The 14,490-nt window shown below is 42.6% G+C and overlaps 1 protein-coding gene across 2 annotated transcripts in view; it reads right to left on the bottom strand.

Annotated features, from left to right (window-relative positions):
- ireb2 (iron-responsive element binding protein 2) overlaps nt 1-14,490 on the bottom strand; it is a 66,436-nt gene that overhangs the window by 13,739 nt on the left and 38,207 nt on the right. For both annotated transcript variants that reach the window (XM_087982217.1, XM_043680158.2), the window contains 4 exons: nt 5,968-6,103; nt 4,946-5,030; nt 4,302-4,458; nt 4,079-4,203 (listed from right to left, as the gene is read on the bottom strand). In XM_087982217.1, the coding sequence (XP_087838343.1) occupies nt 4,079-4,203; nt 4,302-4,458; nt 4,946-5,030; nt 5,968-6,103 (503 nt within the window). The remainder of the gene's footprint in view (nt 1-4,078; nt 4,204-4,301; nt 4,459-4,945; nt 5,031-5,967; nt 6,104-14,490) is intronic.

Raw genomic sequence — 14,490 nt, forward strand, 5'->3', positions numbered from 1 at the left:
GATAGAAGCGATGAGGAATTTGCAACAGCAACAGTATGTGATGGATGGCAGTTATAGGAAGGGGGCAAGTCTCAGATACAGTCACATAGATGGGTTAACTCCAGGAAGGGTAAGAGAGGTAGGCAGCTAGTGTAGGATTCTTTTGTGGATATACCCATTTCAAACAGGTATGCTGTTTTGGAAAATGTAGGGGGTGATGGATTCTCAGGGGAACATAGCACAAACAGCCAAGTTTCTGGTATTGAGTGTGGCTCAAATGCAACGAGGGGTACGTCAGCTTCCAAGAGATCAGTTGTGTTAGGGGATTCTGTAGTCAGAGATACAGACAGACGTTTCTGTGGCCAGCAGAGAAAAAGCAGAATGGTGTGTTGTTTCCCTGGTGCCAGGATCAAGGATGTCTCAGAGAGGGTGCAGAATGTTCTCACGGGGGAGAGGGGCCAGCAGGATGTCATTGTCCACATTGGAACCAACGACACTGGAAGGGAAAAGGTTGAGATTCTGAAGGGAGATTACAGAGAGTTAGGCAGTAATTTAAAAGGAGGTCCTCAAGGGTAGTAACATCTGGATTACTCCCAGTGCTATGAGCTAGTGAGAGCAGGAATACAAGGATAGAGCAGATGAATCCATGGCTGAGGAGCTGGTGTATGGGAGAAGGATTCATATCTTTGGATCATTGGAATCTCTTTTGGGGTAGAAGTGACCTGTACAAGAAGGACGGATTGCATCTAAATTGGAAGGGGACTAATATACTGGCAGGGAAATTTGCTAGAACTGCTTGGGAGGATTTAAACTAGTAAGGTGGGAGGGTGGGACCCAGAGAGATAGTGAGGAAAGAGATTGATCTGAGATGGGTACAGCTGAGAACAGAAGTGAGTCAAACAGTCAGGGACAAGGTAGGACTAATAAATTAAACTGCATTTATTTCAATGCAAGGGGCCTAATAGGAAAGGCAGATGAACTCAGGGCATGGTTAGGAACATGGGACTGGGATATCATAGCAATTCCGGAAACATGGCTCAGGACTGGCAGATTAATGCTCCAGGATACAAATGCTACAGGAAGGATAGAAAGGGAGGCAAGAGAGGAGGGGGAGTGGCATTTTTGATAAAGGATAGCATTACAGCTGTGCTGAGGGAGGATATTCCCAGAAATACATCCAGGGAAGTTATTTGGGTGGAACTGAGAAATAAGAAAGGGATGATCACCTTTTTGGGATTGTATTATAAACCCCCCAATAGTCAGAGGGAAATTGAGAAACAAACTTGTAAAGGAGATCTCAGCTATCTATAAGAATAATATGGTGGTTATGGTAGGGGATTTTAACTTTCCAAACATCGACTGGGACTACCATAGTGTTAAAGGTTTAGATGGAGAGGAATTTCTTAAGTGTGTACAAGACAATTTTCTGATTCAGTATGTGGATGTTCCTACTAGAGAAGGTGCAAAACTTGACCTACTCTTGGGAAATAAAGCAGGGCAGGTGATGGAGGTGTCAGTGGGGGAGCACTTTGGGGCCAGCGACCATAATTCTATTCGTTTTAAAATAGTGATGGAAAAGGATAGACCAGATCTAAAAGTTGAAGTTCTAAATTGGAGAAAGGCCAATTTTGATGTTATTAGGCAAGAACTTTCAAAAGCTGATTGGAGGCAGATGTTCGCAGGTAAAGGGACGGCTGGAAAATGGGAAGCCTTCAGAAATGAGGTAGCAAGAATCCAGAGAAAGTATATTCCTGTCAGGGTGAAAGGGAAGGCTGGCAGGTATAGGGAATGCTGGATGACTAAAGAAACTGAGGGCTTTAAGAAAAATAAGAAAGCATATGTCAGGTACAGACAGGATATGATCGAGTGAATCCTTAGAAGAGTATAAAGGCAGAAGTAGTATACTTAAGAGGGAAATCAGGAGGGCAAAACGAGGACATGAGATAGCTTTGGCAAATAGAATTAAGGAGAATCCAAAGGGTTTTTACAAATATATTAAGGACAAAAGGGTAACTAGGGAGAGAATAGAGCCCCTCAAAGATCAGCAAGGCGGCCTTTGTGTGGAGCCACAGAAAATGGGGGAAATACTAAATGAATATTTTGCATCAGTATTTACTGTGGAAACGGATATGGATGATATAGACTGTAGGGAAATAGATGATGACATCATGCAAAATGTCCAGATTACAGAGGAGGAAGTGCTGGATGTCTTGAAACGGTTAAAAGGTGGATAAATCCGCAGGACCTGATCAGGTGTACCTGAGAACTCTGTGAGAAGCTAGAGAAGTGATTGCTGGGCCTCTTGCTGAGATATTTGTATCATCAATAGTCACAGGTGAGGTGCTGGAAGACTGGAGGTTGGCAAACATGGTGCCACTGTTTAAGAAGGGCGGTAAAGACAAGCCAGGGAATTATAGACCGGTGAGCCTGGCCTCAGTGGTGGGCAAGTTGTTGGAGGGAATCCTGAGGGACAGGATGTACATGTATTTGGAAAGGCAAGGACTGATTAGGGATAGTTAACATGGCTTTGTGCGTGGGAAATCATGTCTCACAAACTTGATTGAGTTTTTTGATGAAGTAACAAAGAAGATTGATGAGGGCAGAGTAGTAGATGTGATCTATATGGACTTCAGTAAGGCGTTGCACAAGGTTCCCCATGGGAGACTGATTAGCAAGGTTAGATCTCATGGAATACAGGGAGAACTAGCCATTTGGATACAGAACTGGCTCAAAGGTAGAAGACAGAGGGTGGTGGTGGAGGGTTGTTTTTCAGACTGGAGGCCTGTGACCAGTGGATTGCCACAAGGAACGGTGCTGGGCCCTCTACTTTTTGTCATTTACATAAATGATTTGGATGCGAGCATAAGAGGTACAGTTAGTAAGTTTGCAGATGGCACCAAAATTGGAGGTGTAGTGGACAGCGAACAGTATCTGGACCAGAAGGGCCAATGGGCTGAGAGGTGGCAGATGGTGTTTAATTCAGATAAATGCGAGGTGCTGCATTTTAGGAAAGCAAATCTTAGCAGGACTTATACACTTTAATGGTAAGGTCCTAGGGAGTGTTGCTGAATAAAGAGACCTTGGAGTGCAGGTTCATAGCTCCTTGAAAATGAAGTCGCAGGTAGACTGGATAGTGAAGAAGGTGTTTGGTATGCTTTCCTTTATTGGTCAGAGTATTGAGTACAGGAGTTGGGAGGTCATGTTGCGGCTGTACAGGACATTGGTTAGGCCACTGTTGGAATATTGCGTGCAATTCTGGCCTCCTTCCTATCGGAAAGACGTTGTGAAATTTGAAAGGGTTCCGAAAAGATTTACAAGGATGTTGCCAGGGTTGGAGGATCTGAGATACAGGGAGAGGCTGAACAGACTGGGGCTGTTTTCCCTGGAGTGTCGGAGGCTGAGGGGTGACCTTATAGAGGTTTACAAAATTATGAGGGGCATGGATAGGATAAATTGACAAAGTCTTTTCCCTGGGATCAGGGAGTCTAGAACTAGAGGGCATGGATTTAGGGTGAGAGGGGAAGATAGAAAAGAGACCTAAGGGGCAACTTTTTCACGCAGAGGGTGGTACGCATCTGGAATGAGCTGCCAGAGGATGTGGGGAAGGCTGGTACAATTGCAACATTTAAGAGGCATTTGGATGGGTATATGAATAGGAAGGGTTTGGAGGGATATGGGCCAGGTACTGGCATTTGGGACTAGATCGGTTTGCGATATCTGGTCAGCATGGACGGGTTGGAGCAAAGGGTCTGTTTCCATGCTGTACATCTCTATGACTCTAGTATTAACATTTACATATTGATAAAGAAAATTTTCCTGAAAGCATTTAACAAATTCTTCACCATCCAAAGCTTTATCCTTTGAGAGGAGACTTGATGGAGACATTAAAAATCATGAGGGGTCTGCTTCCACTTGTGCAAGGATCAAAAATGAGAGGTGTGCACTTAGATTTGGCTCACAATCAGATCATACAGAAATTTATCAAATGAAGAAGCAAGCTCAAGCAGTCGAATGACAGACATCTGCTCCTCATTACTATGTAATCAGGGTCTCTTGGATTTTCACCTGACCCGAATAGTTCAGCCATGATTTGACCAACCTCTACTTTTACTCTCAGTTCTCGAAACATGGATGGGATCACTTCTTGTTCCTCGACCTGATGGATCTCTTCCCTGCTGGGCCAAATATCACGCAGGTAGATTGCCTTCCCTTCAAAGTTTACACCTTGAAAGTAACAGCAAAGTATTAAGCTTATTTTATTCAAATTAACTAAAGACAAAGAACTTAATGGGCAAAGATCCACCAGTTGATCAAACACTCACCTAAAGGTTCCTTTTCAAAGTCAATGTTAACTGTGCCAGCAATGGCATATGCTACAACTAATGGAGGACAGGCGAGGTAGTTGGCTCGAACACAGTCACAGAGACGGCCCTCAAAATTCTTATTTCCAGAAATAACTCCACATGCCACAAGGTCACCCTGTACCACACAGAAAGGGAGCAAGAAAAGGGAGGGAGAGAGAAACTCTGTTAGCAACTGAACAAACTTTCTATCTTCTTGAATATAAACACACCAACAGAGCAGAAAACAATAGAATGGAAAACAGTTTAAACTTTAGAAGTGAGCAGCTTCCGAGAGAGTTTCAGATTTTAAGTAGTATGCAATCCAGATGCAGTAACTGTAATGATGATGTACTTGCACCTTCACAGAGACTCAATGGAACTAGAATAATTAAACTTTTAAAAGTGCTGAAATTTCTTGGGAACTAGTTCCCCAATGCCAGTTCACAAACATTTCCAAATGTTACTAATAATATCGCACATTTTCTCCATACACAATTAAATCATTAAGGAGGTCTTAAGTGACATTTGGAAACTTGATCTCAGTAGATGAATATCATCCACTGTTGTAAAGGCTATTCCCCTTGGGGCAATAACATTTAAACTAAGCAAACATCAGATTTTACCTTTTGGATACCAGCAACAACTGACTCTGGCAAGGGAGCAGTATTCCCAACGCAGGTAGCACAGCCGTAGCCGATAACTTCAAACCTATTTCAAAATAGTAGACAAATGTTGCTTATCCTTTGAAAACACACATTACAATTACCATTGCAGAAGCGTCAGTGATCATCCATCCCAATTAGTGCATAACTGTTTCATCATTGGGATGGTTTATACATATAAGTTGCCAGTACTATATCAATGCCTAGTACAAGTTTTTCAACAAATGATATGTGCATTGCATTTCCACAGATGTGTTATGTACAAACCAAAGAGAAACCAAAGGGCGGCACGGTGGCACAGTGGTTAGCACTGCTGCCTCACAGCACCAGAGACCTGGGTTCAATTCCCGCCTCAGGTGACTGACTGTGTGGAGTTTGCACATTCTCCCAGTGTCTGCGTGGGTTTCCTCCGGGTGCTCCGGTTTCCTCCCACAGTCCAAAGATGTGCAGGTCAGGTGAATTGGCCATGCTAAATTGCCCGTAGTGTTAGGTGAAGGGGTAAGTGTAGGGGTATGGGTGGGTTGCGCTTCGGCGGGTCGGTGTGGACTTGTTGGGCCGAAGGGCCTGTTTCCACACTGTAGGTAATCTAATCTAATCTAAGAATGTTATTCCTCGAATGTGTCCACTTGTGAAAAATGGGTGGGAGGGGGGGAGAGAGGGGTGGAGACTCTGCATTCAACCCTAAACCTTCTTATTCTTGTAGGTTAGCTGCAGCTTAATCGTTCTGTTCTTCCTGCATTAACTTGATTCGAATGTAGTGTTCAGTACTTGTGGTGTTTATAAACACTATCATGTCTCTCTCGCAGAGCAATGAACTGCATGTTTGAAGTTATAAAAGTTACAATGGACCCAAGTACACATTGAGAGAGTGAACTCGAACTACCATGAATAACACAAATAGTTAGCTTCTCCTCACTTTAACACAGGAAATTAATTCAGAATCACCTTTATTTCATTAGCCTTGAGCATTTGAAAGCACCTACCCAAGACTGTGCAGGTAAGGCAGTACACCACTGGCATTCAAGTAATATGTCACCATCCCACTTCCAGGAGACAGGCTGGTCTTGATGTAAGGTTTAACAGACAGGCCTGCCTCAATGGCCTTTTTAGCTAGTAAACCTGGTGGAAACAATTGAACTTTGAATCAGTTTGCATTTTAGGAAGAGGGGACCTAATTTCTATGCTTATAATGTAACCAGAGTGAGGACTGTCAATTACAAGTTTAAAAAAAATTGCATTTATATAACATCTTTTTCATCCAAATGATACCTCAGAGAGATTTTTGAATTTAACAAATACTTCTTGAGGCAATCACTACTGTCAAGTGACTCAGAAGGTGGGAATCAGGGTCACTGAGTAATGTTATGCTAGAGGTGGATACATTGTCAGCAAAGGAAATCAAAGGTTATGGAGAGGCATGACAACATAGAATTCAAAATACAAACAAATCAGCTATGATCTCGGGCTTGAAGGGCCGTAAGATCAATTTCTCCTCCAAATTCATATGTTCATCCAAGACGGTCAGTTTGTGCACAGCAAGCTCCAATAAACAGCAAATCTGGAGTACTGTGCCCAGTCTGCTCACCCTATTATGGGAAGTTAAAAATCACACAACACCAGGTTATAGCCCAACAGGTTTAATTGGAAGCACACTAGCTTTCGGAGCGACGCTCCTTCATCAGGTGATTGTCACAATCACCTGATGAAGGAGCGTCGCTCCGAAAGCTAGTGTGCTTCCAATTAAACCTGTTGGACTATAACCTGGTGTTGTGTGATTTTTAACTTTGTACACCCCAGTCCAACACTGGCATCTCCAAATCATGTTATGGGAAGGATATTATTAAGCTGGAGAGATTTCGGAAGAGATTTATCAGGATGTTGCCAGAATGGAAGGTTTGAGTTATTAAAAAAAAGTCTGGATAGGCTGCAACTTTTCTGCTGGAATGTAAGAGACTGAGAGGTGACTTTATAGAGGTTCATAAAATCATGAGGGGTATAGATAGGGCTAATGGTAGGAGTCTCTTCCATGGGATAGGGGATTTCAAGATGAGGGAGAACATTTTTAAGGTTAGTGGAGAGTTTTAAAAAAGACATGGGGGCAAATTGTTTACAAAGAGGGTGGTTTGCATGTGGAATGAACTTCCTGAGGATGTGGATACAATTGCAACATTTAAAAGACACTTGGATAAGTACATGAATATAAAAAAATTGAGGGATACGTGCCAGGAGCAGGCAGATGGGACTTGTTTTGTTTGGGATTATATTCGGCATGGACTGGGGGGACCAAAGGATCTGATTCCATGCTATATGACTGTATGGCTCCATGAATTGACCAGATAGCCTGACGTAATGATGCTGATTGAGGCATATATATTTACTGAGGCACTGTGAAGATCTCTCCCTCCCATCCCAATGAACCTTTATATAGCTCCTGGAAAACATTTACGAAGGGTGCATCTACTGAAACGTCTGATGAAAGGTTAACTCTGTTGCTCTGTCCAGAGGCTGCCAAACGTCAATGTATCCTGCATTTATTTCAGATTTCCACTATCCAGCATTTCTCTTTAAAGTCTCACCAAAGCAAAGCACCTCTGACAATGCTGTGATACCCCAGTACTGCCAGCCTCGATTTTGTATTCAAGCCCCTGGAGTGAGACTTCAACCGGCAACATCTGACTCGGAGGCAAAAGTGCTTATCAAGATTGAATACGCCAACTGGCTACTGACAAGATAATGACTGATTTTGGGATTTATGCACAAGGACATGCAGATCCCACTGTACTATAAGACCATAAGACAAAGGAGCAGAAATTAGGCCACTCGGTTCATTGAATGGCAGAGCAGACTCAATCATGGCTGATAAATTTCTCAACCCCATTCTCCTGTTTTCTCCTTGCAACCTTTGATTCCCTTGACAATCAAGAACTATCTATCAATGACTTAACCTCCACAGCATTCTGTGGCAATGAATTACAATAGATTCACCACTCTCTGGCTTAAGAAGTTTCTCCTCAACTCTGTTCCAAAGGATCTTCCCTTTATTCTAAGGCTATGCTCTCAGGTCCTAGTCTCTCCTGCTGATGGAAACATCTTCCCAACATCCACTCTGTCCAGATTGTTCTGTATTCCATAAGTTTCAATTAGATTCCCCCTCATCCTTCTACTCCCAGACTTACTTATGTTCTGGATACCTCCCTAGCTATGGAAAAATCAGAACTCTGCATATTCACTTAACCTGTCTGTACACCTTTCCAGACTCTCCGCCTCTTCTTAACAATTTACTTTCCTATCTTGGTGTCAACAGCAGATTTAGCGATCACACATTTGGCCCTTTCACCCAACTGTTTTTATTTAGATTGGAAACAGTTAAGGTCCAAGTTCTGATCCCTGTGGCACTCCACCACTCATGGCTTGCCAACCACAAAAAACATTCAGTTATCTCTACTTTCAACCTTTTAATAGAGTCATATTAAGTCAAGTAAGTCTATTACGTGAAAACCTCTACCTTCGCCTCAATCGTGCACGTATTGACCTACTGCTCTGGGCCCCAACCCCTTTGCTACACAATTTTAACACTTATGAGTCACACAGCAAACCTCCCTGCAATGACATTGGTGCTCGAGGATTTTGATTACTTGGTATTACTCCTTGTGCTGCATGCTAGTGAGGCCAGAAAACAGGAGATAACGCAGTTGAATGCATGGTTAAAGAGGTGGAGCAGAAAGGAGGGCTTCAAATACCTGGATCATTGGGATCTTTTCCAGGACAGGAGGAACCTATACAATGAAGACAGGTTACATCTAGACTGGAGGGTCATCAAAATCCTTACAGGGAGATTTACTAGTGCCACTCAGGAGAGCTTAAACTAAGTGTGGCAGAGGGGTGGAAACCACAGCAGTAGGTCAGCACGTGCAACGTAGGTATAATTTAAGCCAAGTCTAATAGGAAGAACAACAGGGCCAGGTTAATGAACACAGCAGGATTGGCAGTCTGAAGTGTATTTATTTTAATGCAATGAGTATAACAGGTAAGGAAGATGAGCTCAAGTTCTGGATTAGTCAAAGGAACTACAATGTTGTTACTATTATCGAAAGGAGGGTAGGACTGACCACTCAGCGTTCCAGGATTTGGATGTTTCAGGTGTGATAGAGAGGTGAAAAAGGGTGTGCGAGTTGTATTACTGATTAAGGAGAATGTTGCAGCTGGACTTAGAGAACATCACGGAGGGCTCATCATGCGAGACTGTATGGGTAGAACGCTGGAATAAAAGTTATATTCACTATGATGGGACGACACTATAGGCATCTAGCAGTCAATGGGAAATACAAGAACAGATATGTAAGCAGATGTAAAAAGCAGGGTTGTTCTAAGGGGTGATTTTAACATCCCCAACATTGACTGGGACTCTCTCAGTACCTGGGTTTAAATGGGACAGAATTTCTTAGATGAATTCAAGAGGGTTTCTTGAAACAGCATGTAGATAGTCAAAACTCAGGAAGGGACCATATTAGACATTGTACTGGGGAATGAGCCTGGCCAGGTGATCAAAGTTTCAGTGGGGGAGCAATTCAGAAACTGTGATCATAATTCAGCATGCTTTAAGATTGTTATCAATAAGGATAAACTGGTCTTTGGTGACAGTTCTAAATGAGGGGTGGAGGCTAAGTACAATAGGTGGGAACGAGAGAAATTAGATTAAGAGGTGGCTGTCTAAAAGTAAATCTTAAAGGCCAGTTGATCAGAGTTCAGGACTGGCATACTCCTGAGAGGATAGATGATAAGGATGGCAAGATTTGGGAACACTGGATGACAAGAAATATTGAAAGTATAGTCAAAAAGAAAAAGTACTTGTAAGGTTTAGGAAACTGAAAACAGACAAGGCCTTTGAGGAACATAAAGGAAGCTGGAAAGGAATTAAACAAGGAATTAGGAGGGCTAAAATGAACCATGAAATGTACTTGACAAGTAGGATTAAGAACAGTCCCAACACATTTTTTACATATATTAGGAGCAAGAGGGTAGCTTGGGAAAGGGTGGGTCCACTCAAGGACGAAGGAGAGAATGTGTGTGTGGAGCTAGAGGAAGTGGATAGATCCTTAATGAGTACATTGCATTAGTATTCAAAGGAAAAGATTAAGGAGGGGTATGCTGATATTCTAGGGCAAGTTGATATTAAGGATGATATTTAAGGTGGTGGTGCTGGATGTTTTGAAAGACAGTGAGGTAGATAAGTCCTCAAGGCCTGATGGAATCTATCCTAAGATACAGCGGGAGACAAGACAAGAGATTGCTGGTATCTTGACAGAGATCTTTGTATCCATTTTAACCAAAGGTGAGGTCACAGAAGACTAGAAATAGTGAAGTTAAAAATCACACAACACCAGGTTATAGTCCAATAGGTTTAATTGGAAGCACACTAGCTTTTGGAGCGACGCTCCTTCATCAGGTGATAGTGGAGGGCTCGATTTATAGCAAAAAATTGGTGTGATGTAACTGAAATTATACATTGAAAAATTGATTGTCTGTTAAGCCTTTCATCTGTTAGAATACAGTGATAATTTCACTTCTTTTATGTGTAAATTAGAAGACTTTTTTTTTTAAAAGTTGCATTCTCGGGTTAGCTGGTAACAATGGTGATAGCTAGACAATATGTTGAAGGTGTTAGTCCCCTAGTGGTGTTAGCCACCAAGACCTTCCCCACACCTCCACTACTTGCCTTTAAACAACCGCCAAACCTCAAACAGATCATTGTTCGTAGCAAACTGCCCGGCTCTCGGGACAACTCCATACAACCCTGTCACGGTGGATGCTGCAAAACGTGTCCGATTGTGGACATAGATACCACTATTACGTGTGGGAACACCTCCCACCGTGTACATGGCAGGTACTCATGTGACTCAGCCAACGTTGTTTATCTTATACGTTGCAGGCAGGGATGCCCGGAGGCATGGTACATTGGGGAAACCGAGCAAAGGCTACGACAACGGATGAATGGGCACCGCACAACAATCAACAGATAGGAGGGCTCCCTCCCAGTTGGGGAACACTTCAGTGGTCCAGGACATTCAGCCTCGGACCTTCGCGTGACCATCCTCCAAGGTGGACTTCGGGACAGGCAGCAGAGAAAAGTGGCCGAGCAGAGGCTGATAGCTAAGTTCGGTACCCATAGGGAGGGCCTCAACCGGGACCTTGGGTTCATGTCACATTACAGGTGATCACCATTGCACTACACACACACACATATTCCTACACACACACACACACACACACACACACTCACATACACACGGACATACACACGGACACAGGTACACACAGACGCACACACAGACATCCACACACACACAAACTTTCTCACAATCACAACCTCCACCCCAGACAGACACACACACAGACAGACAAAGACCCACATGCACACATATATTTTGTGGGGTGAATTTATACTTGCAGAGTTACATTGTACTTTGCTCAAAAACTGCATGAATTTATGTAAAACTCTGTTATCTCACTTTTTAGATTAGAATCAATCTAAACATCATGGCATAGACAGAGAACACAGGGGGCTAACAGCTTCAACATATTGTCTAGCTATCACCATTGTTAACAGCTAACCCGAGAATGCAACTTTTTAAAAAAGGTTTTGTGATTTACACATGAAAGAAGTGAAACTACCACTGTATTCTAACAGATGAAAGGCTTAACAGACAATCAATTTTTCAATGTATAATTTCAGTTACATCACACTGTAAATTTTTGCTATAAATTCTGTGTTACAATCAAGCCCTCCACTATCACCTGATGAAGGAGCGTCGCTCCAAAAGCTAGTGTGCTTCCAATTAAACCTGTTGGACTATAATCTGGTGTTGTGTGATTTTTAACTTTGTACACCCCAGCCCAATATCGGCATCTCCAAATCAGAAATAGTGAATGTTGTTCCTTTGTTCAAAAAGGTAATATGGATAATCTCGGAAATTCTTGGTCGGTGAGCCTTAAATCATTGGTCAGGAAATTATTGTACAAGATGCTTTGGGACAAAATTTACTCACATTTGGAAAAGAATAGATTTATTAGGGATAGTCAGCATTACTTTACCTTCCCCCAAGTCTTGTCTCACAAATCTGATTGAGTTTTTTGAGGAAGTGATAAAGGTAATTAGAGTCATAGAGATGTACAGCATTCCTTCAGTCCAACCGATCCATGCCGACCAGATATCCCAACCCAATCTAGTTCCACCTGCCAGCACCAGGCCCATATCCCTCCAAAGGGTCAGTGAGACTCGAAACGTCAGCTCTTTTCTCTCCTTACAGATGCTGCCAGACCTACTGAGATTTTCCAGCATTTTCTCTTTTGGTTTCAGATTCCAGCATCCGCAGTAATTTGCTGTTATCCCTCCTAACCCTTCCTATTCATATACCCATCCAAATGCCTGTTTAATGTTGCAATTGTACCAGCCTCCACCACTTCCTCTGGCAGCTCATTCCATACACGTACCACCTTCTGCGTGAAACAGTTGCCCCTTAGGTCTCTTTTATATCTTTTAAACAGCAAAGGCATTAACTATGCAGGTTCACTGGTCTGTCAGTTTCTTTCTCTCTCTCTCCTGTACTGATCTCACCATGTACTTCCTTTGTTTGTTCTTTTCCCTTTTAAAACTGCTGTTTTGACTTTTTTTTAAACCAAAGTTCCAAAACAATGCAACAGCATATAAAACAGTAATTGCTGCTCCTGGAATTCGTGAACATCACCTCCAGCACGTAAAATACCTCAAAATACCTCAAAAAAGGAGCAGCTGTTACAGCCAAAAACTTTTCCTATCCTCCATCTTGGATTACCCAGAATCCATAATTGATGAAGGTAGGGCAGATTCCTGAAGAAGGGCTTATGCCCGAAACGTCGATTCTCCTGCTCCTTGGATGCTGCCTGACCTGCTGCACTTTTCCAGCAACACATTTTTCAGCTCTGATCTCCAGCATCTGCAGTCCTCACTTTCTCCCAGGACATGGATGTTGTCTACATGGACTTCACTAAAGCATTTGACAATATCCCTCTAATAGGCTGATACAGAAGATTAAGCCACATGGCATTCACAGTGAGTTGGGAAGTTGGATACAAAAATTGCTTGGTCATAGAAGACAGATGGCAGCTGTGAAAGGGTGTTTTTCTGACTGGAGGGCTTTGGCCAGTGGTGTTCTGTAAGGATCAGTGATTAGATCTTTGATTTTTGGTAACTCAAGATAAACAATTTAGATGAAAATGGAGGTGGTCTGATTAAGTTTGCAGATGACAACAATTGGTGTTATGGATAGTGAGGAAGTTTGTCAAGGATACAGACCAGTTGAAAAGCTGGGCGGAGAAATGCAGATGGAGTTTAATCCGGACAAGTGAGGATGATGCATCTTGGGAGGTCAAATGCAAGAGAAAAGTATACACTAATTGGCAGGAACCTTAGGAGCATTGAAACATAGAGACATCTTGGGGTGTAACTCCATAACTCCCTGAAAGGGGCAACACAAGTGGCTAAGGTCATGAAGGAAGCATACAGCACACTTGCAAGTCATACTGCAGCTATGTAAACCATTAATTGGGCCAAATTAGGAATATTGTATACAGTGCTGGTCACTCAAATAACTCTTCAGAGGCCAGTATCCTATCACAAGTCACCCTTTACACATGAACAGTCCCAGAGTACAGTACTGCCCCATACAGAGTCAGGCAGTAGATTACCAGTATCCCAGACACAAACTTTTTATGTCAGCCAGGGATCCTTGACTGGGCCAGATTAACAGTCCCAATCATGGAACTCTTATTCTATGAAGCCCAACTGGCTAACCTCAATACAATCACTATCGTTGCTACACAACAGAAAGGATGAGGTGACTTTGGAGAGGGTGCAGAAGAGGTTTACCAGAATGTTGTCTAGATTGGAGTGTATTATCTATAAGAAGAGGTTGGACAAATATGGATTGTCTCACTAGAGTAATGGAGGCTAAAGCGGGACTGGATAGAAGTGTACTAAATTATGAAAGGCATGGATACGGTAGGTAGTTGGAGCCTTTTTCCCCAGGGTGGAAATGATAAATAGTAGAGGGTATAGGTTTAAAATGATAGAGGAAAAGGAGATGAGCGAGGCATTTCTTTTTATGCATAGTGTAGTTGGTGCATAGAACATGATGCCAGGGGAGGTGATAGAAAGCATTACAATAATAATGTTCAACAGGCAGTTAGACACATGAAAAGGCAGGAAGGCAAGGGATATGAACCATGTTCAGGCAGATTAGGTTAGTTTAGAATGGCAACATGATTGATACAGACATGGCGTGCCCAAGGGCCTGTTCCTGTGCTGTACTCTTGCATGTTGATATTGGCTAACAATATCTATGTTTATCTATGTTAGCATATTATTCCAATAGCATGTGCTCCAAGCTTGTATAGTACTCTTTGATGGGCACCCTGTTGAATGCCTTTTGGAAATCCAAGCATACTACATCTACAAGTTTCCCTTTGTC

The sequence above is a fragment of the Chiloscyllium plagiosum genome, unplaced genomic scaffold (assembly GCF_037043375.1).
Source record: "Chiloscyllium plagiosum isolate Xiang-an unplaced genomic scaffold, Cpla_swu_hap1 HiC_scaffold_42, whole genome shotgun sequence".
Lineage (NCBI taxonomy): Eukaryota > Metazoa > Chordata > Chondrichthyes > Orectolobiformes > Hemiscylliidae > Chiloscyllium > Chiloscyllium plagiosum.